The 24,649-nt window shown below is 51.2% G+C and overlaps 1 protein-coding gene across 1 annotated transcript; it reads right to left on the bottom strand.

The window, feature by feature from the left end:
- Positions 1-12,118: 12,118 nt before the first annotated feature.
- Positions 12,119-18,173, bottom strand: FOXF2 (forkhead box F2). Its single transcript, XM_032991899.2, has 2 exons — positions 17,120-18,173; positions 12,119-13,026 (listed from the first exon to the last, which is right to left on the bottom strand). The coding sequence occupies exons 1-2, from the start codon at positions 18,132-18,134 to the stop codon at positions 12,860-12,862; spliced, it is 1,182 nt and encodes a 393-aa protein (XP_032847790.1). The 5' UTR covers positions 18,135-18,173; the 3' UTR covers positions 12,119-12,859.
- Between the last annotated feature and the right edge of the window lie 6,476 nt (positions 18,174-24,649).

Below are 24,649 nucleotides of genomic sequence, written 5' to 3'. Positions count from 1 at the left end.
GGAACTTTGATTTTTTTTTTTATTTTTCTTTTAGTCTCTGTGCACAGGATGTACTTATTTCACTGATAAGACAAAAACAAGGCTTTTCTGAAGGAGCAAATCTATATTCTTTCTTAGTGACTTTATCTCTGCAGACAGACTACAGGTATAAGGGAAACAGGAATACTGAGGTAGTTAGGACAGATAAACCTCATCTTTTGAGGAATCTGTAAATGTTACCCATGTGAGAGGTAAATGCATTTTCTTTGGTAGCTCAAAATGCTTTTGATAGGCGGTATCATATATTGAGATCCCCATATCCCCTCTGTGCAGAGAAACCATGTGAACCTCAGTAGGGATCTGATATGCTTGTAGTAATCATTTTAGCTACCTAGAAATATCTTAGAGAGAGGAAAAGGCCTGAGGGAAACAGTAAGTGGCCTATCCAGGATAAATGAAGGATCGTTTTCAACCCCATGCAGATTTCTCTTTTTCCCTATTTCCTCCTACCTTTCCATTTTATTGATTTCTGCATTTCCTTTTCTGGATTGCGCTTTCAGGGATTGATGGCTGTTCTCCTCTTGTAGTGTACAAAAAAGGAAGGCCTTCCCCTCATACAGCTCAGCCATCTTAGCTCCCCTCTTTCATTCAGAAAGTCCTTCCCAGCATCATCATTTTATTTACCTCTTTCAGTCTCCTTAGCTTCCCTCTGTCCTAGCTTGTCCTTTGCCTAATGCTTTACTTTCTTTGGACTTCCCACTCTCATTCTTCATCAGAGTGACTACAACCAGCTCTCTTCTGTCCTTTTCTATTTCCTTTTCATGCAGCTGAATTCATACCTGTTTCCCAGCCCTGACCCCGTATGTGTTTCCCCATCCTATAGGTCAAAAGCTTTTCTTTGCAGGCTCACTTTTTTGTAAAGCCACCCTCCTCCTCATCTCTCTGGGCTTTCCTGCTTCCCAGACACGCTATCGATGGCACATCCCCTAGGTGTTACCTCACAGGAGCAAGTGGATGTCATGGTTTCCAGATACCCAGGTGATTTTGGGTCTGCAGGCTGTAGAACCACAAGTGAAGAAGGGAAAAGCCCTGTCAGCTGTGATGGGCTTAGCCACATCAGCATGCCACGGGAGTGATCTATGAGCAGAGCCTGTATCCATCTGCCCATGTCAGCATGACCCCTCTGTGACCAACGTGCCTTCTGCTCTCCACAGGTCTCTGCAGCCTCTCCATGGGCACCCTTGCCCTGTGCCCTCCATTTTTTTTAGCCTGGGACCATTCATTTTGGACTGGATCCCTGGCTTCAAGCCCCCGTGTCTCCCCACGACTCATTTTGCCAAGCTGGTTTGACGTGGATCTCAGCTGGAAATCCCCCTCTCATAAGCTCTGTAACCAGACAATGCATTCGGCAACACAGTTTGGCCTTTTCAAAACAAAATAGGGTTTAAACGTCAACAGGAACATATTGGTCCGATAACTGGGTTAAAATAACAAAAGAAGGCCTGCATGTGAGAATTTGACATAAGCTTCATTCTTCCCTCGCAAATTTTGGGCAAGTTCCATGTAGTCTTGGCACCTCGGCGCTTGGGCTGGGAGAGACAGGACGCAGCGCTCTGTCTTTCTGTCGGAAACGGTGTTAGACAGGAGTGCCCGTCAGCTCCGGGTCCGGATAGGGCTGGTGCCACGCCAGCTCGCTCACCAAACAGGCCAGCGCCAGCAGGACCAGCTGCTTCTTGGTCCCCTGGGCGCTGCTCACCACTTCTGGGGGCATTTTACAACCACCCTCATTTAATTTCCTTCATGTTTCCTCCTACCTGCCTCCCTTGTTTTGCTCTGTACAGAGAATAAGAGCAAGGAAAAGGGCAGTGATATATCTCATACTGAATATTTTTTGTATTTTATGTGGGGTCTTCTTATTTGCTGGTTTTCTTTCTCATTCTCATCTCTTCTTACTGGGTTCTCCAGATCACTCTTAGAAGCTATTATTAACAGGTGCATTTAGTAACAAAATTCTGACATCTGCAAGTATACAGTGTTCCCAGTGCATTAGACAAAATGATTTTATCAGTAAAATTGTTATTGATAACAACAGCTTATTATGTTTTTAATACAGTATCTGATCGGACTGTAAACTTCTCAAAACTTTTGTAGTAGGTTTTTTCTTTCAGTTATGTTAACTCTGCCCAAGTAGTCAACCAAAACTAATAAAGCTTTTGCTTGTTTGCTTAGTTTTCACAAGTGTAACCAAGATGAGAAGTTTATTAATGGGCTTGAAATGCATTGCATATTGCATCTAAATATTTCCAACCTGATTTATGTAACACCACCCCCCCCAAACAATTATCTGAACTCCAGCATCCACCATCCTTCCATTAAAGGCCTTTGATAAGATCTCAGTTAAGTGATTGATAAAGAAAATAAGTCTGACATATGATGAGAAACCATAAAATAAAAGTTAAGAGACTGGAGGAAAACAAGAAAAAATGGCAAATTTTTGTCCCTTCAAAAAGGTTGGCAGAGAAGTGCCAAGGTCTGGTATTGTTTAACATAGATACTGGCAGCCGGGAAAGGGGAATGGGAGTAAGGAAGTGAAACATCTAAGTACTGATTAAGTTATTTATGTTAGTCAAAGCCTAGTACTTCAGTGGGGAGAGGCATGTCAGTGGGACTTAAGCAAAGCAAGTGAAGGAACAATACAATGGCAGATAGATATAAACTGGTGGCACATGCAAAATATGACATACTAGAGGGGAAGACAAAATATTAATGTGACTGGGAGCACTTGAAATAAGCTCTGGAAAAAGACAGGATTTATTGAAGGCAGCTTAGTAGAAACTTCTCTTCCCTGTGCAGCTCACAGGAGAGTGATGGGGACTAAACAGCATCACGCTAGAAGCCAGCAGTGCAATCTTGTCTATGACTTGTTGAGCACCTGGCATCTTGACCAGGATTCATCTCCCCTAACTACAGAGCAATCATCTTCATCTGAGCCCACTGCATGAACTCTTTTACAGCTAATGGATAGAAATGTGCATGCTGAAGTTAAGATTCATGTTCTTCTAAAGCAAAGATCTCCGAGAAGTCACATCACTCCTCCTCTGATGCCTATTTTGACTGCTTTTTCTGTAAAAGGAATTTTGACAACTAGCTTTAATATCTATCTTACAGAGAACTGCAGTCTACTGCCTAAGTAGGTTTCACTTTTTATGAGGTGGGGATTAAAGGAATCACAATAAGATGCTAGGGGCCAGAATGTCTGAAGATGGTAGTTAGCTGTTGCAGAAAGGAGACCAGATCAGATGTGGTAAAACCACTTAAAAATGAATAAAAACCTAATTAAGTTTGATCAGGAGCTTCTGTATTGGCATTAAAGTTAAGAGAAAGAGAGAAGAAATGCATGGAAAGAAAACAGTCTTTTAAATACCACCTAAACAGCCTCTTGTACCCCCCAGCACAGGATGCCAGAGAGGCCAAGAACTGAGTTCAAAGCTGAGTGCAGTCTTCACCCTCAGAGTGGTTGGTATGGATGCAGGTTATCTCATACTTGCATGCTGCAATATTTCTTGCATCTTCTGAAGCACCTGGTACCAGTGAAATGGATTGAAGAGGTTGAAAGGATATCTTATGTGTGCGCAGCATTCACCTACGGGCTTGGAAAATAAATTCATGCTGAATTTGGCAGGCAGTTCTTAGACTGCCAAGTGGGTAACTTGGGAAATGGGTGCCCTGGCAAAATTAGGTGCAATGACTGATCTTCCTAAAACAATGAGTGACATTCAGGATGTTGATCACACCCTCCAGAGACACTTCACCATGAGCAAGCAAAGGATGCTAGACTCCTTAATGCTTTTTTTAAGCCCCACAGATTTTCTGTTCCCCTTTCAAACACAAGATTCTGGGCCACATAGGCTTTGAGTCCGGACTGATGAGGAGCTTGTGACATCTCCTTAATGACATGAGTCCACCTGAAAGAGCATGAAAGCATGTGCATTTTACGGGGCAGAGGGTTTTTTTCTAGGCCTCTACCTACTAGGCCTGTGCCTGTAAGTGTGTGAAAGAGCTGTGTCAGTCAGGTCCTCCTTCTGGCCGAATGAACCGGCACTGTGAATGGCAGCTGTGCAGGCAGACGAGGAATTTAGCATCTCCACAGGGCAGGCTATGCAGAACATATGCTACAATTGGGGGCTTTCTCAGCTCTGGGGAGCCCTCTGTCTGTTCTCCCTACGCTCAAGGCCCTCCTGAAGTGCTGAGCTTGGGACTTTTGTTAAATACATGTTTCTTCTTCTGTTTTTATTTTACTCTGCACTCAGAGGACTAAATAGTGAGAAAGGACTCTGGCTGTTTCAAGCAGCATACAGGAAAAGAACAAACTGAATAGTGTCTTTGCCAGCACACGGCTCTTTTTGGCATATCTAAAACCTGTCTGGACTATGGTTTTGCCTCGTTTTTAGCCATTTCTAGCCAACCATCAAAGGCTTTTCCATGCAGAAGGAAAGCCATGATTTGCTGTGGTGCATGCTCCTGACTAATAAATATGTCCTGAAATGTCCCTGGAAGGGATGGTCTGTTGCATACGAGCATCTGTTTTCTGTTTTTCACCCTTGGAGTGTGGTTCCTGCCTGGAGACCCTGGGGGTACGTAGATCCAGAACCAGCTATGGGCAGGTGGAAACTGCTCAGATGTCTTACACTCTTCTGTGCTGCTCTTAGAGGCATCCCTGGGGAGGCGGCCAGTCGCTGGGTGATGGGCAGTGGTAGCTGAAAAGGAAGACAGGGCACTCCTGGGACAGGCAAATGTCAACTGCTTGCTTCAGATGCTTTTCTACTCAGTGAGAGCATGGTCTTTTGATCACATTTCCCTCTGATGCTGAAGGATGGGGCCAAGAAGGAACTAATCAAATACAGTACTAGCTGGTAGAAGAACCTGCCCATCTTTGCTGGGCTAAATACCAGATTTGTCCTTCTGCTCTTCCCTAAGTCTCCTGTGGGCCTGATCTGCCAAGTTACTATGAGTCTGCCATCATCTATTCTGGCTGTCTTCTCTTTTGACTTCTTCCTTCAGAAACTGAGAGTTCCTGGTATTTCCTTTAGGGAGTAGGAACTTAAGAGAATCATCAGTCTACAGTAGGAGAAAAAGTTTCAGGAATCCTCGTTCTTCTCTTTGGAGTTGGGAAACAAGCTCATGTGGATGTCTTTTCTATTACTGAGGGATATCTTTAAACACTGGTCCTTTAGTAGGGCTGCAGTGCAAGCAATTCATTTGTAACAATAAGGAGGAAATCAGTGGGAAAATGTAGAGGAAATGTCAAGGGCTTGCAGAGATCTGCATATCTGGTGTTATAATATTAGAACAGAAGCATCAATGTATGAATCATTCACAGCCATTCCTTGCCCTCATGGTTTTGGTAACAAAGGCCATTGTCTAAAGTAGTATGGGAGCAAGACTTGTGTCCCAGGATTGAAAGAAAACTCACTTGGCAGAGGGAGAAATCTTCTGGGGTAATCAACAGGCATGGAAAGGTGAGAGGGGACAGCGAAAGACTGCTGAAAATATCAGAGGCTAAAGCATGCTGGGGGAATAGCACTCTGCACTCTGTGGGCCAGATTAGGCTCTTGCTGCTGTCATCACCTTCCTGAATATTCACCGCTGTTACCAGCACAAACACACTGACATCAGGCATCACTGCTCCATCTGAGCTCCACCTTTGTCCTTGTTATGGTCTTGCTGAGGGCAAGCACGGACCTGTGGTCCCTTCCTCTCTTGGGTGGAAGATCCAACTTTGCTGGAGGAAGGCTACAGTGACGCACAGCGTGACAACTACACTTCCCCGGGTGTCTGTGGGGCTGGGCATTTGCCATCTTTGGGGGAGCCTGCAGTTGTGAGTATCCAGGGATAAAGTAATCTTCTGAAATCCAGGCTGTTGGTTGATTTTCATGGAAGAAGTAATGCTTTTAGAAAGAAAAGATATCTGAACAACTACCAGCTCCGCACATCTCTCCATACTGCCTACTGCTGGGAGATTAAGTAAGGCTGGGCTGCTTCACACATGTCTCGGATAGGTTTCCCTAAACAGCTCCTACTGCTTTCTTGACAGAGCCTCTGAGCCTGCTGAGTAACTTGGCCGAGTCCTGTGCCCTGGTTGTGCTTGTTCAGACTACTTTGGACATTTTCAACGGGGAGTCAAGCCAGATTCCTCCCACCTCCCACTCCTCTGCTGTCCTGGGACAAGCCTCTGTTTGTTTACTGGAGGTCACTTGTCTTGAACTATTGCTTTTTTCCTGTCCGTTTCTCCTTGCCGCCTTGCGCTAAGTGAAACCACTGTATTAATGTATTCAGGTGTCCTAGTTCCCAGATCAGCAAGGGAGTATTTGTGAATCATTGCAGCTCAGCTCTGTTTCTGCCTCAGAAGGGAAAAAGCGGTGCACTGCAGTGAGGGGAATTCCTCACATGTGAAAGCAGGGAGGAGTGGAACTTGATGCCTATTTTTAAGGGATCTAATTCTGCCTTTCATAGTGGGGCTTCCCATGATGGCTGCAGAAGTTACCCTTGTCCTTGCACCTCTTTTATCAGTGATTACCCCGACTTGATAACATTCACATGGCTCCCCAGTATCTACACCTTCTTTATTATGTCTCTGCCTGTTAAGTAACCTGGGACCAAAGTACACCACCTCCAGTGCTTTTCTGGTGCTCCTTGTCCTCTCTAGTGAACAGCTCTGCTCTCCCTTCGTGAATGGTCAAATGACCACCTAGCCCTACCAGCACTAAGAAACCGTGTGCCAAAGGAAATGTGGCAGAGGCTGGAAACATTTCTGTGTTTCAGCAATTTTAATGTTGAAAGCAGTTAATTCCTTTCTCAAAAGAGTGAATCATGCTGCTGCCTCTAATCTTCACTGCATCTTCCCTCTCCCATTTGTTCATATTCTCTCCACCACAAAGGATGAGAGGCACTGTCTTGGAACCAAATAGCTGCCTCTAAGCCACCAGCAAATGCTCTGCAAGCCACCAGTGTTCAACAAATCTCTGACAGGGAAACCTCCAGATGAAAAAAACATGAATGCAAGAAGGCCCAAGGCCTGATTTTGAAGTCTTGTTTCCACAAGTAAAATAGTCCAGGAGCTTCCAGTATGAGCATGCTTTAGATCCAGTTTCTAACATTCAGCTATCTTGCAAGGAAAAGCTGCAGCCCTTTAACTTAGGGATAGCCTAGTCACAGACACTGCCCTGTTTAGTTTCAATCAGCTTTGGGGAGTTGATACCACTTCAAAGTTGGTCAGATTGGTGTAGCTTGAAGCTGTACGTGTATAAACGAGGGATTACAGTGATGGAGTGTCCATAAACACCGGTTATGCAGTTTGAACTAAATCACACCTTTCATCATATCAGAAAACTGTTGTGCATGCAATCCAGTCCCAGAGAGTAATTTTAAACTAGTTTGAACTGATACAAAAATAAAACGGAGAGATTTTTCATCAAGTAAAATGTGTTTGGTATATGTTAATCAGGACAGGTATAAATGAATCCAAAGAGGATCTCTGAAAATGAGATGAGATTGTGTACATAGAGGATTTCAGTAGCTCAGCTAAATCAGTTATAAAACTTCTAATTTAAACTAATGCTACCTCTATTTGGACAGTGAGAATTAATGGGCTGCAACTCTACTGCAAGGAAAATGTTACCAGTGGGGATCTAGTCCAAGAAATCTGTCCTTTATCAGTTCCTCAAAAGCATCTCAGTCTCTTTGAATTACCCTGAAAACATCAAATTACCTGTGAGCCCAATGGTTCTTTGCACAACGCCACAAATTCATTTTGCAATTGTTAACTGATGTAATGCAGTTAATATTTCTCTATAATCTCCTAAATAAATCTAAATCTGCTGTTAAAATACCTCTAATTCCAGCTGCAGTTTGGTAGTGGTGTCCCAACAAATTTTAAAACCTCCTCCTCCTGCTGGCATATTTCTTTTTAGAAATGACCAATGGAGAAGCCAATAGATTTCTATAAATCACTGTTGGATGAAAACAAACATAAAATGGAGGCTTGAAGTTGTTTAATATTACAGATGTTTTGGAGCTCTATTCAGTAGTTGGCAAGTCACACGAAGCTGCTCTGAATTCTTTATAATCTAGACACAAAGATCATTGAACTCTGAGAGAACCTCTGGGCTTTTATTCAAAAATATGTTGGCTTCTATTTACCTCTTTCTTCATTTGTATCTATCAAATGGCTCAATATATAAATAAAGCCCGGGTGTTCTTATTAGCTAAGGCAGTATTTCATGCAGATTAATGCCAGCATGTTTTGTAAAATACATCTCTATTCAAAGCTGGAGTATGTTTTGAATTAATTTTCATCCTGTATATGAATCAAGTATATTCTACTCCAGTTCTTATACAAGGCTCATCTGCATCATATAGGAGGAACCTGTAGTGTTTATTTCTAGTCCCATCATCCTTCTTCAGCAAAGCACTTTTAACCTGAAGCATCTGCATAATCTCATTGACTTTAATGGGAGTACTCATGTGCTCAGGTAGATGAAAATTATAATTGAAAGCAGCACCTTACTTTCTCAGGACCTAAATGACATACCTAGCATTTTATTGAACAGGTTTATTTAAATATTACCTCATGCATATGTTATGAGCAAATCTTTCTAGTTCAATAAAATCAGGCTTATTGTTATTGAGTAAAAAAAATCTTTAATTTTCTTTGACTCCAAAGCAGGCTAAAACTCTGACACTAAACTGAAAATACTGTGTTGGCTAAAAGTACTTTGCCAGCTGAGCCAAAACGCAGTGAGATATTATTATTCTGATGTTGGTCTTAATAGAATAATGGGCAAGGGGATTTAATGGGATTAATAAACCGAGCGTTTTAAAGAATGCTTTGGTCAGCTACCAGCTAGAAATTCAACATCCCACATAAGGTATCTCTGCATTTGGCTAATTTTACCAATGTTAAACTGATTGTTCAAATGATCTCAGGTTTGGAGTGGTTCAGTGGGTTTTTTTCTGTGTAACATAAACACCCTCACAAGCAAAATCCCTCCACTGAGGCAGTAAGACTGTGATGAAACCAGAGAATGGAGAAAATATATATAAGATTATAGCGGATCACACGCAAGCTGTTTGAGGCGCTCCAGCATGATTTCATTCCCATCCCGCGGAAACTCTGCCTAGTGTGTTCTAATAATGGAAATGTTTGGATTAGTCTACGTTCAACCCATTTGCCTCCGCAACTCACCAAATGTGAGCTACACCATCAGTCTAGATGACTAACTATTTGTAATTTAGTTGTAGCTTTCTTGTAGCTGTGGCGGTCTGAGGTCATTAGGGAGGCGAGGTTTGGGGGAGACACTAATGTATCTGATCTGGTTGAAAAAAACTACCGTAGCTTTTTGGATACACAAGCTCTTTGTCGGGATAGACCAGAAGTGCACCTAGAAGCTATCCTCTTTAGTGCTCACCTGTAAGGACAGAGCGGTTGCGCAGGCTGAAGCCCTAGGCTGAAAGTCAGCGATGAGCATATTTTCCGACTCCGTGGAGGTGTGTGACTGTTGTTGGGTGCTACTTGGGCTATAGCACTGCTAAAGGAAAAAAAAAAAAAAAAAAAAAAAAAGGTATACTTTAGGCATCTTGTAATCCACACATAGAGGACAAAGCAGTCAGGGACATGTTAACAGGCAAGAAATGAAAAAAATAACAAACGATAAAGAGGAAGACAATAGACAATTGTAGAAAAGAGCAATAACTAAGAAAACTGTAGAGACACAGCTTTTATACCATGTGTTTTATGCCAACTGATGCTCATTTTAGCATAGCAACTACAGGCTTCCCTATGGGGTGACTAGCAAATACACGATCATTTTTGGGTATGCCCTCCTGGTCTCTTTCACAATGCTCAGATTAATATACATGTCTAGATTTCTGGATTTGTTTTAACACTAGAGATTTCATCTTCCTCTGATGCTGTAGGTTAGAAGTTTCAGTGTGCTGGATCTTTAACAAAGAATTTCTCTTTCCAAAATATGAAGTATTTGGGCATGTTCAATGAGTGTTAACAAAGGTAAAAAGATGCAATGAATTTATAATTGTATGGCTGAACATAAATACCTCATCCTTGCAGTGGCATAGCTCTTGGTCTTGACTCCCACTGGCTCTGCGGCCACTGGAGTTTTTTAGACTAAACAAGAGGTGACTTCTAGAGTAGAAGACATGGTAATAAAATCAAATATCAAAACAAAAATCAGATCAATTAACTTGAAAATCTGGCCACTTTCTTCCTCCCTGTCATTTGCTAGTCACCCTTAAATTCAGAAGAAAGAGGCTGGGTTCATTTTACTGGTGAATGGTGAATGTCTGAAGAATACTGCTTCTGAAATGTCCTTTGTTTGGGGAGCTTTAAGGGGGAAGAAGGAACCTTAGCCTGTTGAACGAGAATATTCTTAAATCATTGCAGGAGAGCCCAGAAGCCCAAACCCAAAGGATGCCCCAGCGAATCCTTCCCCTTGCTTCGGCCAACAGTGAGTTAAGCATCGCTTGCGTTTCCTGGGGTACGAGGGCACTCAGAGGGGGCGGGGGGGGGGGGGGGTGAGGAGTCGTCACGCCGAAATTCGGCGGGGGCGAGGAGCTGGGACGAGGTTGGGGGGGTTAAGAGGGGGGGTCGGTGGAGGGGGACGGCCGCTCCGGGCTGGGGCCGCTGGAGGGCACTGGCGGCCCGCGGCCGGCCGCCGCGGCGGCGACGGCAGTTTTTTTCTCTTTGAGGTCCTGTCATTCCTGTGTAAACAAGTTACGTTCAAGTGTTTAGGATATAAATTACGACCATGCAGGCTTGCCTCGGAAAGAATGTAAACACAGCACTGTGGTCGGAGCAAACTCTGAAGCTGACTTTATAATTTATCACAGGCCCTGAGAAGCTCAGGAAAGAAAAGGGCATGTTCGAGCATAAATATATATTTTCAAAGATGAAGAGTTTTATCTCTATCCATAATTACATAGATATAATTTTATAAGTATATGTGCATGGATGCATTCCTACCTATATGTACACATATACATATACGCACGCCGTTTTACCGAAACTCCCGCGCTTTTCAGCGTTTAGGTGCGGGGCCGGGGAGGGCCGGGCCGGCATGGCGGGGCTGCCCCGGTTTGAGGGGCGCATTGGGGTACGGGGGCGCCCGTGTCCCCTCCGCGGGACGAGACGGGCTGCGTGGGGGGGGCGGCGGCGAGCTGTGCCCACCGGCGGGGCCGCGCAGGGCTGCCCCCGGGCCGTGGCCGTGGCCAATCCCCGGGGTGGGCCGTGCGGGGTGGGTTAGGTGGGCATCCCCCACCGGGGCGGCCGTGGGGGCCGCGCGGGTGTGGGTGGCCACAGGATGCGCAGGGCGAACAGCGCCCGGCTCCCACCCCCGGCCGCTCAGCCCCCGCAGGACCCCGCGGCATTTGGGTGACAGGGTTTGTTTTGCTTGGGGTGCTTTGGGGGCCTTTTAAAATCTTCTTTTATTTATTATTTTTTTCTCCTTTTCCTTTTTCTCCCCTCCCGCCCCATTGACTGGCCACGACATTCTCGGTGCCTCCCCTCCGCCCTCCTCAAGCCGCGGTTTTACCGCGGATCCCGCTCGCCGCCCACCCGTGACATGCCCTCCCGGCAGCGACCCCGCGTTGCAGAGGGGCTCCTGCCCCGCACCTGGCAAAGCACTGAGGGACTCCGGCGGGGCTGCGTGGGCAGGCGGGACTGGGACACGGGGACACCTGGACACAGCCCTAAATAGCGGGGGGGGTGTTTCGGGCCCGGGGGAGCCCTCGAAGAGGGCAGCAGGCAGTCTGGACCCTGCTGCTTTTGCCCCAGTTATTTCAGTCTATCCAGCAGCGGGGGGGAGCAGGGTGGGAAGTGGGTGAGGGCGGGAGGTGCAGCCCAGAGACCACGGCACTGGTCACCTCGGGTCAACTGCTTGCTCCTCTCCTCCACTTCCAGCGACTGAAGGATTTGGGATTGCAGCTTTAACAATCTTGGATGCTGGGGTGAAAGAGTTTTCCCATAAGGAGTCAAGAAAAAATAAGTGCCTGTCCAGTGCGTAGTCGTTTATATACATTTTATTGGAAAAAAAAAAAAAATTTGTACATCAAAATATTTTGGCAAACTGTAAAAAGTATACATAAGTGCAAATATATTCTCCTTTTAAAGCAATAGTGTGTGAGTATACACGAGATTTATTTAAAATATTTTTTTTTAAAATACTGTGGTAGAAAACAACCTTTGTAAAAATAAAAAACTAAACGTTGTATTGCTGCAATACTGGAAAAAAAAATTGAACTTTCCTTAAAGTCTAAACACGAAAGGGCTAAACAATACTGTTTTAATAATAACGATCGGTCGGTGCTGAAGTCCATACAAAGTGTCCTTGGTGGGGCTCGGGGAGAGGAAAAAAAGAAGTAAATTTCCCACTAACGCAGCAACGGAAGAGGGAGTCCTCGCAGGTGCTGAGCTGGGAGGTTTATTTTTCCTATTCAAAGACACTTTCTCGTATAAAAATATATCAAATTGTTCCCTTCCCCAAAGCCCGATTCTTTAGGAGCTCACAGAAAGGCGATTTATGATTAAGGTGGTCAGAATTGGCATAAGGACGCCTACGTCCCACCTAACCCAGCACATCACACAAGGCATTTTTCTTTTAGGAAGAGCTTTGGAGCGTTATATCGGCTGTACGTGTCCTTCAAGGGATGGAGGGGGACCGAAAACACTGCTTCCTCAGGTAATTTTGCTAAGTGACTCGTGTACTATCAATGCTACCAGAGTGCACATTATACTTAATCTGCGTGGGTCCGTCTCTACCTCGGCTCTGTTCAAGGCCACCTGATTGTCTCTGTTGGGGCGCTGCTTTCACATCACGCAGGGTTTGATGTCTTGGCAGACGCTTTGATGGTGGTGATGGTGGTAGTAAGATCCACTAGCGGACGGGTGAAACGAAGAAATGCCGTTAAAATTGAGGACGAAATCTTTCCTGTCACACACCGGGGAGGGGTGATGCTGGTAGCGAGGCAATCCCACTGCAAGAGAAGGGAACGACAAGAGCTGCTCAGAGGTGGGGTGGCTCTGCCCGGGCGGAGCGGCCCTTTCTCCCCGATTTGGGGGGGAGCAGAGGCTGCGCACAGCTGGGCTGACACCCCCCTTCGTTGCCCCCCACCCCCGCTTCGGTCTCGGATCCGTCCCGCAGGATTTGGGAGCTCCCCTCTGACTTCCCTGGCAGCGGGCTGGGCGCTCCCCCGGGCTCGCAGCGCAGAAGGAGCGGCGGGTCCCACCGCCCCGAGCGAGGCAGGGAAGTGGATCCCCCGGACCCCCCCATTGCCCGCGGGGGGGGCTCGGGGCTGCCACCCGTGCTCGTACGAGCCCCCCGTGCCCGCTCTGCGGGGAGGTTCTAAACCACGCAAGTGTGTGGCAGACAGGCTGAGGAAGGCGGGCGGAGGCGGATGCCCACGGACACACGCGTGGCCGCATCCCGGGTGCACGCGTATCTCAGAGCATCCCTCCCGCGTGGGCTCACATGCACTGCTGGCTCTCTGCCCCTCTGCCCGCGTGTTTCGCAGCGCCTAGGGCTGGGTCAGCCTCTGCAGGTGGTGTAGGTGAGGGAGTGCGAGGAGACGGTGCCACTCGTGTGGTTTTTTCTGGATGCTCCGCATCCGTTTGAACCGGATTCCCATCTTTTCTCCCTCTTCCCCCTCCCTATCCCGTTCCTGGGTGGCTTTTGCTTTTGACTCGAATGGCTACAGGTTGAATTCCAACCACGATCCGTTCGCGTGTTGATACTGTATTTATTTTGCGTGTGTGTGTACGGGCGCGCCCGCCGATTCGCCTGCGTGCTTTCATAAACGCGAGGTACAGACCGAAGACACCCTACGGTTCATCAACGACATCCATGGCACCGACATGTAAACCTTGCAAATTCCCGTTTTCATTTCCCATAGCCTAAGGCAGCCTTTTTCGGGGGACAAAGTCCCCGGGCCGAGTAAGAGATTCCGCCACCCCCCAGCCCGCGCCGTAGGGCTGTGCAGGGATCTTTAGCCTGGCAGGATTCCTTCTGAATCCGGCGGGAAGGGGAGGGGAGCTTTGCTTGAGCAAGGCCCGCAGGGTAGAGCCAGAGAGGGATTTGTTTTGGCGTGAGGATGTCAAACTCGGCTAGCGGGATCCTGTCAAATCTGACCGAGGGTCAAAAAAAAAAAAAAAAAAAAAAAAAAGGAAAAGAAAAAAAAGCGGCAAAAGAAAGTAGAGTGGGACAAGAAAAAGAAAAAAAGAAAGAAAAAAAGGGGGAGACGTCTCCGGTTTTCCCCAGGACGGCGGAGCCGAGCCCTTTGGCGGCAGCGCGCACAGCCCGGCTCCTCCGGCACTGTCCCCTCCTTCACCCCGCAGAGCTCACTTTATAAAAGTGATTATTTCGCTGGATTTCCTCGGCTTTCTAATAACCCTGCTGGTATGCTCACCATAAACCGGGGCACTTTATTACAATCCTGATTCAATCATTTAGCAGGATTTAATAGTGTGCGAAAAAAATCCGCACCCCCCCTCCGCCCCCCAGCTTCAAAATCCTTTTAGCAGAACCGAGCCTCCTGTTTCCAATTTTTTCCTCTCTTATTCTTGGGTCTGATGCAAATTCAAGGTTTTCAGTCCGCCCTGTCGCTGTCATGAGTAGAAGGTTATTGACCGATCAACAGCGGTTGCCACCGAATTTGCTCTGCATTTAACTAAGAGAAAGGCGAAATTCACGTGCCACTGCTTTTGTGGGGAGAGGAGGAGAATTATTATTGCTGGTAATAATTACAATGAAGGAGCTCGGATCTTTTTTCTCCATTTCTACTAAAACTTTTACGCCGCAGGGATTTTATGTAGCACACACGAATGAGGATTAGATCCACAAAAAAAACCAAACCAAAACAAAACACTACAAAGCAAAACAAACAAACAAAAAAAAACAACCAAAACAACACAAAAACACAGGTTTAGGGGTTTGGGGTTTTTGTGTTTTCTTTTTTTTGTTTGTTTGTTTTTTTTTGGGGGGGGGGGTGTTGTTTTTTGTTTGGTTTTTTTTTTTTTTTTTTAGTTAATAAAGGAATGGGGACGGAGTCCACTAAAGTCCTGGGCCCCAGATCCTGAAGCAGTAGGAAATAAGCAGAGGAACGTCGTGTTGCAAAGTAGGGGCATTAAATCTGAGCTGCTGGAAGCGGACGCTCATCGTCCGCATTAAGAAAGCGTCCATCGGTCCGTCTGGCTTCAGTATATCCGTCCTTGAGCAGAAACAATTCGGATTTAAACCGCCCCAGCCTCGAAACTGTGGTGGAGGCTTCGGGGGGCTGGATCCCTTCCTCTCTCTGCTTTTTATTTTAAAGAGCTGTCCCTGGGTTACTTCGAAATTAATATTTCTCTTCCAGGAATCGCCTTTCCCACCTCGGGTGTGTGGCAGGAGGAGGGGGCAGACGCCACCCAACCCCGCTCTCCGGGCCAGCCCCACTCCCGCGCCACGCGTGGCCCCGTGAGCCCTGAGCAGCGGCCCGCAAAGAGTAAAGCAAACAAAGAAAAACAATCCAAAGGAAAGGAAAAGAAAATAAACAAACAAACAAACAAAAAACCCCAGTCCAAGTAACAACAGCAGTAACAACAAAGCAAAACAGAATTTCCTAACGGTAAGGGTGAGTGTTTCGTCGGGGGATGCCCTTGTGAACCCGCCGGCCTCCCGCCCAAGCCCTGAAAGCCACGTGGAAAGGCAACCTGAAGCTCCGAAAAGCGGGTTTAAACCCCAGCAGCCGAGGCCTGTGGGCACGGAGGAGCCCAGCTGCGGGGGCACCGCGTCCCCGCAGCCCCCCACACCGGAGCGCGGATGAGACCGCGACCGCCTCCGCCGCCGCCTCTCCCCAGGAGCCACACCAGGTCTATTCGGGGGTTGGTTTGTTTGGGTTTTTAGGGTTGGTTTGTTGTGTGGTTGGTTTTTTTTTTTTTTTTTTTTGTTTTGTTTTGTTTTTTTTTTAAGGGAGGCAAATTTGCAACGGCTTGCTCTCCCTTGGCACCCTCCGTCCCTTCCGCGGCAATGGCAAAGCGGCTTCCCCGGCGGCGGGGCTCCAGCCCGTCCCCTCGTCCCGTCCCCCACCCCCGCGGCAGCAGCAGGCTTGGGGGGCGGTTGCCGGGGCAGGCTTCGGGGCTCGCAGGAGGACAGGAGAGTGATTGACAGGCGCCCAAGGAGGGGGCGGGAGGGGACCCAGAGCTGAGGGTCGCCTGTATTTGTTACTTGTTGAAATTCCCATAAAATTGAACAAGACCCCGCTCTCACAGGGGTTAAGTCAGGCTAAAATCCTCTTCGGTGTGGTCCAGCCCAGACTGTCTTTGTTTGCTTAACCTCCGGGACCCACGTTTAAAAGGGCTATTTGGAAAATTTCCCCGTAAGAGCCCAACATCTTTTACCCATTTTTGTGCTCGGATTTTTCTGAGCAGACATTGTCTGTAATCACCGGCCGGGGGGGCGGGAGGGTGGGAGACAGAGACCAGAAAACTCTTTCCCTCCGGTTGCAGAAATACACTGGATCTGCTTTAATCTCTCCCGCATTTTTCAAGATAAGCGGCGGTTTGGTTCGTTGTTGCATTGTTTGTTCCCCCCACCACCACCCCCACCCCGCAGGGCTTATGGGATAATATTTAACGCCTTTTTTTGATCATTCCCGCGACGCGCCTCCGCGGGCCGCCGTTCACCGAGGCGGCGGCGATGCCCGGCAGGGCTCCCCGCGAAGCGAAGCCGCAGCCCGGGGCGGCAGGAGCCCCCCACAAGCCGCCGGCACCGAGTCGGGGGGATGTGGGAGCCGGGCCGGAGCCAGGACGGAGCCGGGCTTTCCTCGGAGCGCTCCTTCTTGGCGCTGGGCAGGGAGGAGGGATGCTCGCAGCCGTACCCACGGCCCCCCCACCGCGGGCATCCCCCCCCTGCGCCGAAACAGAACAGCTCCAACCCACGCGTATTTTCCTCCCTCTCGCAGACAATGCTCCTCTTTTTCCTACGCCGTGGAGGTCGGGGGGGGTTCCCCGCGCCAAACCCTCGCCGCCGGAGCAAACCCCCGCCGGCGCCGCGCTCCCCTCCGCGCCCCTCCGCGCTCCCCTCCGCGCCCCTACCTGAGAGGTCGTCGCGGGGGCTCTGGTGCAGGTAGCCCTGCTCCAAGGAGTAGGAGGGCACGCTGGAGTGGATGCCGGAGGAGGCGGCGTTGGCGGCGGGGAGGCCCTGCTGCTTTATGTAGGGCGAGGCCCCCGAGGCTGTCCAGTGAGCCGAAGGGCTCGTGTAGGGCGAGTGGCACTCGATAGCGCTCGCCATGGCCGGCGAGGAGGGCACGGGGCTGCTGCTGCTGTCGGGGCCGTAGTCCCCGTTGGCAGTCACCGGGCAGCTGGCCATGTAGGTCGAGCCGGGGTTGGGCGACATGTGCGGGACGTGGTGGCCGCCGCTGAGTCCCTCGTAGCCGCTGGCCATGGCGTTGGGCATCATGTCGAGGTTGTAGCCGTTGGAGTGGCAGGCGAGGGAGGCGGGGGGCGCCTGGAAGTCGAAGCCCTGCGGGAGGATGGAGGCGCCGAAGCCCAGCCCGTTCATCATGCGGTACATGGGCTTCAGCGCCTGGCATTTCCTCCTGAAGCCGCGGGGCCGCCGTCGGAAGGAGCCCTCCTCGAACATGAACTCGCTGGCCGGGTCGATGGTCCAGTAGTGGCCCTTGCCCGGGCGGCCCAGGCCCTTGGGCAGCTTGATGAAGCACTCGTTGAGGGAGAGGTTGTGGCGCACGGAGTTCTTCCAGCCCTGGTAGGAGCCGCGGAAAAAGGGGAAGCGGGCCTGCAGGAACTGGTAGATCTCGCTGAGGGTCAGGCGCTTGGAGGGCGAGCTCTGGATGGCCATGACGATGAGGGCGATGTAGGAGTAGGGGGGCTTCTCGGGCCGCCGCAGCCCCGAGCTGGCCTTCTTGCTCTTGGAGGACGCCGCCGCCGCCGAAGAGGAGGAGGAGGAGGAGGTGGAGGTGGAGGAAGAGGAGGTGGAGGTCTCCAGGGCGGAGGAGGGCGGCCGGCTCATCTGGAGAGCTCCGGGAGCCGGGCTGCAGGAGCGAAGAGGGACGGGGGGCTCCAGCCGCTGCTGGCCGCTCTCGGTGGTCATCTGGCGGAGGGAGGGGAATGGGGCAGGGTGGGGTGAGGCTGGGAGGGAAGGGGGGGAGCCGGGCGGGGTGGGCACCGGGGCGGGGGGTGCCCCGCAGGGGGAGAGCGGGGGATGGGGCGGGGGGGGGGGGGTGGGGGAGCTGCTGCTGTCCTCCGGGCACCTCCTCAGCGCGGCGGGCGGCGGCGGGGCGGCGGCAGCGCCCTGCGCATCCCTCCCGGCCGTCCCTTGCGCAATGGCTCCTCTGCTTTCCGCCGGAGCCAGGCGCTGGGCGGGATGGACCGGCCCGGCCCCGGTCCCTGCCCCGGCCCGGCCCCCCCCTCCCCGCGCCGCCCGCGGAGGCTCCGCTCCTCTCCGCGCCGCTCCGCTTCCTCCTCTGCCCCCCACCTTGGGACCATTCCGCTGCCTAATCCGGCAAGTGGAGGAAGCGCAAGAGCCGCCCCCACCCCCCTACCCCCCCTCCCCAATCTCTTCTGCGCTGTTATTCTTTCATATACACTTTCTTCTTGCGGAAAAAGGCACAGCGCGACAGCCTATCAGCTCCTTCAATCTTATTCTTTTTTTTTTTTTTTTTTTTTTTTTTTTCCCCCGCAGATCCCCCACCTCCCCCGAATCGGCACAGATAGAGAGAGGGTGAGCGAGAGGAGGGGAGAGAGAGCCCACCCCCCTTTCCAGCTGGCCTCTGTCCACCCGTCATCTGGGGCGGGAGGCGCAACCGCCGCCGCGGCACCGGCCCCGGGCGGGCTCCCGCTGCCGGCCCCGCAGCCACCCCGCTGACCGCCTCCCCGGGGCTCCTCCTGCCCCGGGGCGAGGGGAGCAGCGGCTGCCAGCCCGAACCTCCGCCGCTGCCCCCCCCCGTTCCCCGCCCCGGGGGGCACACGGCCGCTGGATCCTGCCGGGCGCGGCCGTGGGGGTGGCCCACCCTGCGGTACCCCCAGTCAGCCGCGCCTGGCTGCTCCTCCAGCCTGCGACACCTCCGGTTTTTAAGACTTCTCGCTCACCCCTTGCCACCCCGTTATAAAATGCAATTCATCTTATAGGGCAACAGGGGTCGAGTCCGAGGACCAGGGATGCGCCCTCCCTCCGCCCCCCTCCCCGGGGAACGTCCCCTCGGTGCTGTGGACGGGTCACGCGTGCTGGCAAACGCCGTTTGCCGGAGGAAACGGGGCGCCTGAGGGGGCAGGGAGGAGGGGGGGGGGGGGGCGGCGGAGGCACAGGCCTGCTCCCAGATGATGGAGGGGGCTCCAGGACCAAACTGGAGACGGAAGGAGGGCGGCGGCAGGACGAGAGATGTGGGACCGAAGGCACGGGGGTGGGCAGCGTGGGACGCCGTGTCAGCGTGCCTGCAGCACGGTGTGCGTGTGTCTGTGTGTCCGTCTGTCTCCAGCGCAGCTCCGTGCTGAGAGCTCGCTGGTGGGTACGGGCAGGGAGGGGGTGGGGCTGGTCCCAGACAGTGACCTGCAGTTGAGTGGAAGCAGGCTTTTTCCATCAAACTCTGCCTGGATACCACACACAGAGCCCAAGTGTCAGTTTACTGCCCTGAGCCCGGCTCCTTTTCCCTAAGCTCCACAGTAATTAGACAAAGAAAACCTAAATTAACTGAACAGGCGTCGACAGCTTCCTCCAGATCACCACTGCTACATACATGGGAATGTGTCCGAAAATGGCTTGATTGTATCTGAGGATCAGCTAAGAAAAACACTACCAAGCCCGGTGATGTTTACTACGCATTTTTAATAGAAAAAATAATCGCCCGATCAATAGACCGTGTTTACTTTTCCTGAGGCATCGATTTAAAGTGTTCCTATTGTAAAATTATATATATAATATATATATAAAGTAAAATCATATCTCTATCTTTATCTCTATATCTCTCTCTATTTTTTTTTTTTTCCCCTGGAAGGGCAGGGAGGCCGACGTGCGATTTCTGGTCTCGTTGTAACAACCTACTCGGAATATTTTTTAAAAAATATCCGTCTTTTTATATATAAACATCCTTTCCTGCCCTAGATCGGCGAGCGAGTGTGCTTTTTTACCTTCCGCGGCAGGACGCCTGTCTAAATGTCACCTTTGGATGACATGTCCAAGTAATTTCTGCGATCTTCGGGAGGCTAAACATATCAAAGGCAAGGAGGTGTGTGGGGGGGAACACGTTACCTGAAAATCACTCTAACCTGCCCCCGTTTCAGACAGCTCGTTTTGATCGTTAATATTAGTCTAGCGGGAAGAAGCATTTACTCCCAATGCAGATGTCACGATATAAGAAGGTGTCGTTGCTTTCCCCGCGGTGCGAGGCAGGGCGGACAATGAAGCAAAGCCGGGCAGGGCAGACCTGTGGTAGAGTCGCATGTTGCTTCAATCGCGACATGACGCACCCCTGACAGGAGAAGCGAGGGTAACACATCCAAGTCAACCGCGGTCTACCTGTAAGCAGTGTCTTCTTCGCCGCAGACACTTGTTTGAAACACAGAATTAAGAAGTCTCCAAGCCATGGTCCTGAGACTCTGGAAGATGGTTTGAAGCGCCCATGATTAAACAGAAGTGAATTTGCTGTTTGGTGGAGATGTTTATTTTGGTTGGTGTATCCATTTCTGAGCTGATCCCAGCTTTGGAGCACAACTGGTTTGTTTTACCAGAGTATACGGAAATTAAACTTTTTGGCAGATTTGGTTACTCAGATGTTGTTCTATAATCATCGTTTTTATTCTAGGAAATCTCTTCATTATTGCGGTTTCAGTTTCATGTTCATAACACAGTTCCCTCCGCTTCGTGTGCTAAATGAAATAACTTAGGCTAAACCAGTTAAGAAAATGGGAGACAAATATGAAAGATAAATGTTTGATACCTTTTTATTTTTTTTTTCCCTTCCCTCCTCTTTTTGTTCTTTTTCTGTTCTTTTTTTTTTTTTTTTTTTTTTTTTTTTTTTTTTTAACTGCGTGCTTCAGGCTCTTTCCTCTCCTCTGAGGTCCTGCAGATGAGAAGCGTTTTTTCAATTAAACCCGAGACTGAAACTTAAACAAATCCCTCCAGTATTGTAAAAGTGCGTTTCCTTAAGCCCCGGAGGATTTTCCTCCAACTGACAGTTTCAGGGTGCCTGGATTTAGATCTCGATCTCCAGAGGCTGACAAGAGATCCCTTTCCGCATGAGGGGAGTTGCGGGCATTTTAAGGAGCCGGAGGAGCCGAGCAGCCGCAGCGGAGCGCCCGGGGGGGGCCGGGGGGAGCAGCCCCGCCGCGGCGGGGGGAGCGGTAAGGCCGGGATGGGAAGGGACTCGCAGCGGTTTGGCCCCATCCTTTGTGCTGCTCCCGGGACCTCTTGACTTCTCGGGACCTCTGGCAGTAGCCGTGCGATCCCGATGTTTGTTTGGAGACGGTTTTCCGCTTTTTCTTCGCCCCCCCTCCCCTTTTTTTAAAAAAAAAAAAAAAAAAAAAAATCAGAGTACTCAATGGGCAGCAGGCGTGACTCTTTATAGACGTCTCCCTGAAGGCTGCCAGCAGGACCCTTTTCCCAGCTCCTGTTGAAAGGCCGGTCTCACTCCCAAGGCAGAGGAAAAAGGGGAGACGGTCACAGCATCCGAAGGGCTGGGGCACCTCTCATCTCACGCAGGGGCCTACCTCTCCTTGCAGGAAAAAAAAACAAACAAACAAGAAAACAAAACAAAACAAAAACAGCTCGGCCCCAAAAGCGTCACCAGCCACGCTCCCCGCAGAGAACGGGCACCTCTCGCAGCATTTGGCAGGGAGTTACCCGGGGTATCGCCGCATGGGTTTGGCTGGCTTCCCGCGAAGATACCTTGGGAAATTTTTCAGCAATGCCTAGGTGTGGGGGGACCTAAGCCTGAGTCAGGACACCTTCCTGAAAGCAGTGATGGTAAATTCGCAGGGCCGCACCTTTCCTTTCCCTCCCTGCTACACAAATCTCCCGCCCAGGGCAGCTTTGGTCGGTGTCCGAGGACGGAGAGAAAGACCAGGCGAGGACCAAAGTTTGGGCGAGAAAGCCAGCCGAGGAGCAGAATCTATTCGCCTTTAGGGCAGTGTTTTCCAGGGGGAAATCGGCCTCAGCAGGTGGGAGAAGAGCCGCCACCCAACCCTCCCGCGCTGGACACGCAGGACCACGGCTCCAGAGAACGTCCCGCAGGGACGGCCCCAAGGGCAGGGGGACCCCCCGGATTGGAAAGGGGGAGCACTGAGCACCGGGGGCGAGAAGACATCCCTCCCCCCACAGCCGCCCCGCACAGGTTCTGCTTTCCCAGGCGTTTGGTCTCTTCACGGGGCTGAAAAGTCTCGCAGCTTTTAGACTTTTCCGGGAGAGCACCTACAGCCTGAGATTTTCTTGCCGTGTTGACCCCAACATCCCTCCCAGCCCCCACCCCACCCCACCCCGGACTTCCTTCGCCCCCTTCATCCCATCCCACCCTCATCCCTGCATGGGAACCGTGGCAGAAGGACACCCTGCGAGCCTGAGGTGCCCACTATCCATCCGAGCTTGCTAAGGCCAGGGTTTAGCAAAGCCGACTTCCCCCCCCACCGCGGGGCTCTGCTGGGGGGTGCCGAGGGTGGTCCGCCGGGATCCAGCGGGCTTCCCCCCCACCCCCTGCGCCCCTCGCTGCTTTCCCCGCCTTCCCGGGCTGGTGGGGCACAGGAGGAAGGGGATCCCCAGAAGTGGGGTAACGGAGGGTCTCCGACTGATGGGAGGGAGACCTGCCCGCCCTGCAGATACCGCGAGTGTCGCAGCAGCCCGTCGGAGCGGCGCGGACACCGCGGCGATTAAACCTGCACAAAGACACGCTCCCCGTATAATAATAGCGTCGGGTTTGTCCGTGTCAGTCCCCGAGTACTTCCACCGAGTGTTTGTGTGGGTAGACTTTGCTTTTCATATGCCAGAGGACAATGTTAAAGATTTTATCCCCTCCCAGCTTAGCACAGCTCCAACTGAACTTCCCGGAGCATCAAAATAAACCCCCTACAGCGGTCAGGATATAGGTCACCTCTGTAAAAGGAAACACAACCCTTCCAAAAATATAAAACATCTTTGACGTAAAAAAAAAAAAAAATACTCTTTTGTCTCCGAGCATCCTCTGTCGGTGTAAATAAAACGTGACAGGCGCGGGGTGAAATGAGAAGCGGGATGTTTCGGGATCCGAGCAGAGGCGAGGACCCCGCGCGGTGTGGGCCGGCGGCCCCGGGCAGGTGGAGGGGACTGCCGCGGTCTCGGGTGGGAGGCAGGCTGCCTCCGCTGCGAAGGGGATGGGTATGGGGTCCCAGCTCCTCTCTTTGCCCTCCCCCCCCCCCCCCCCCCGCACATCCCGGTGGGGTCTCAGTGGTAAAGGTCGCTCAGGAGCCAGCAGCGACAGTGCGAAGGGGCAGCCCTTGTCACGGGGATCCGCCGTGTTTCTGCAAGGCTGTGGGGGGAAAAAGCCACGCTGCATACCCCACTGACAGCCGCGCGTAAGGGCGAGCGCGGCTTGGCCCGAGATCTGAACACCCGGCACCTTTTTGACTGGCTTCTCCCCCGCCCAAGTTTACATTCCGATCAAATGAGATTTCTGACTTTACACATTGTCAATAATTTTCATACATGCGCCGACCTTAATCACTTTCCATACCGTTTGCAGCAGACAAATAGTTTCAGCGGGGCGAGGCAGCAGCCAGCAGTGCCCCCGGCTCTGGCGGAGGGCTGCGCTTTTCTCCCTGCTCCTCGCCGCCCCCCCCGCCCCGAGCACACCCCCCTCCTCCCCCTCCTCCCCCCCCCCAGCCCCAGACGCCCCCGGCGGGGCGGCATCCCCTTCCTGCAGAAACCCGCGGGAAAATCTCCGCGGGACGCCCCCGGAGCCAGACAGCGGGTCTCGCCGGGTGGGCAGCGAGGGGGGAGCCACGGCAGGGGCTGGCTGGGATGATAGCGGGTGTGGGTAAGCATCGAAGGGTTGGTGGGTTTGTTTTAATTTCGGAGGAAGAAGAGAGCGGAGCGATGCGCGCAGCCTCCGGGCGGCCCTGCGCGCCCCTCACCCGCGTCGCGGCGGTACCCACGGGCCGTGGGGTGGGGCTCGCCCGCAGCCCCGGCCCCGCTGCCGGGGAAGGCACTAATCAGGAGCAGGTTTCCTCGCTCGCTCCATTCCTTCCCCCCCCGTCCCCCTCAACATCCCCCTCTCCTTTCGTGAGAGGTTTTCATTAATTTTTAAGTAAAGCCCATAAAACATAACGACCCACTCAAAGGTAGGGCCGAGTTACTGAGTGCCGGATTATTACATGATTTACGAACATAGTTTGGAAAAAAGTAATAATCCAAGCTCGCACCTCAGGAGCGAGCCTGCCAAGGCCGGGCACGGCTGCGGCGGCCCCGGCCCCGCCACCTCCCGCCTCGGCGACACCCCCTTAGGGCCGCTTCGAGGTGGCGGGGGCAGGAAACTGTAAAGCCGATTTTACATCTTTTTTTTTTTTTTTTTTTTTTTTTTGGTGTGTGTGTGTGTGCTTTTACAGGCTCTATCTCCCCGCCTCCCCCCTTCCGTACACACCTTTTTA

The sequence above is a fragment of the Tyto alba genome, unplaced genomic scaffold (genome assembly GCF_018691265.1).
Source record: "Tyto alba isolate M040663 unplaced genomic scaffold, T.alba_DEE_v4.0 Super-Scaffold_48, whole genome shotgun sequence".
NCBI lineage: Eukaryota > Metazoa > Chordata > Aves > Strigiformes > Tytonidae > Tyto > Tyto alba.
Note: the sequence above shows the minus strand (reverse complement) of the source record. Positions and strands in the feature narration are given on the sequence as shown.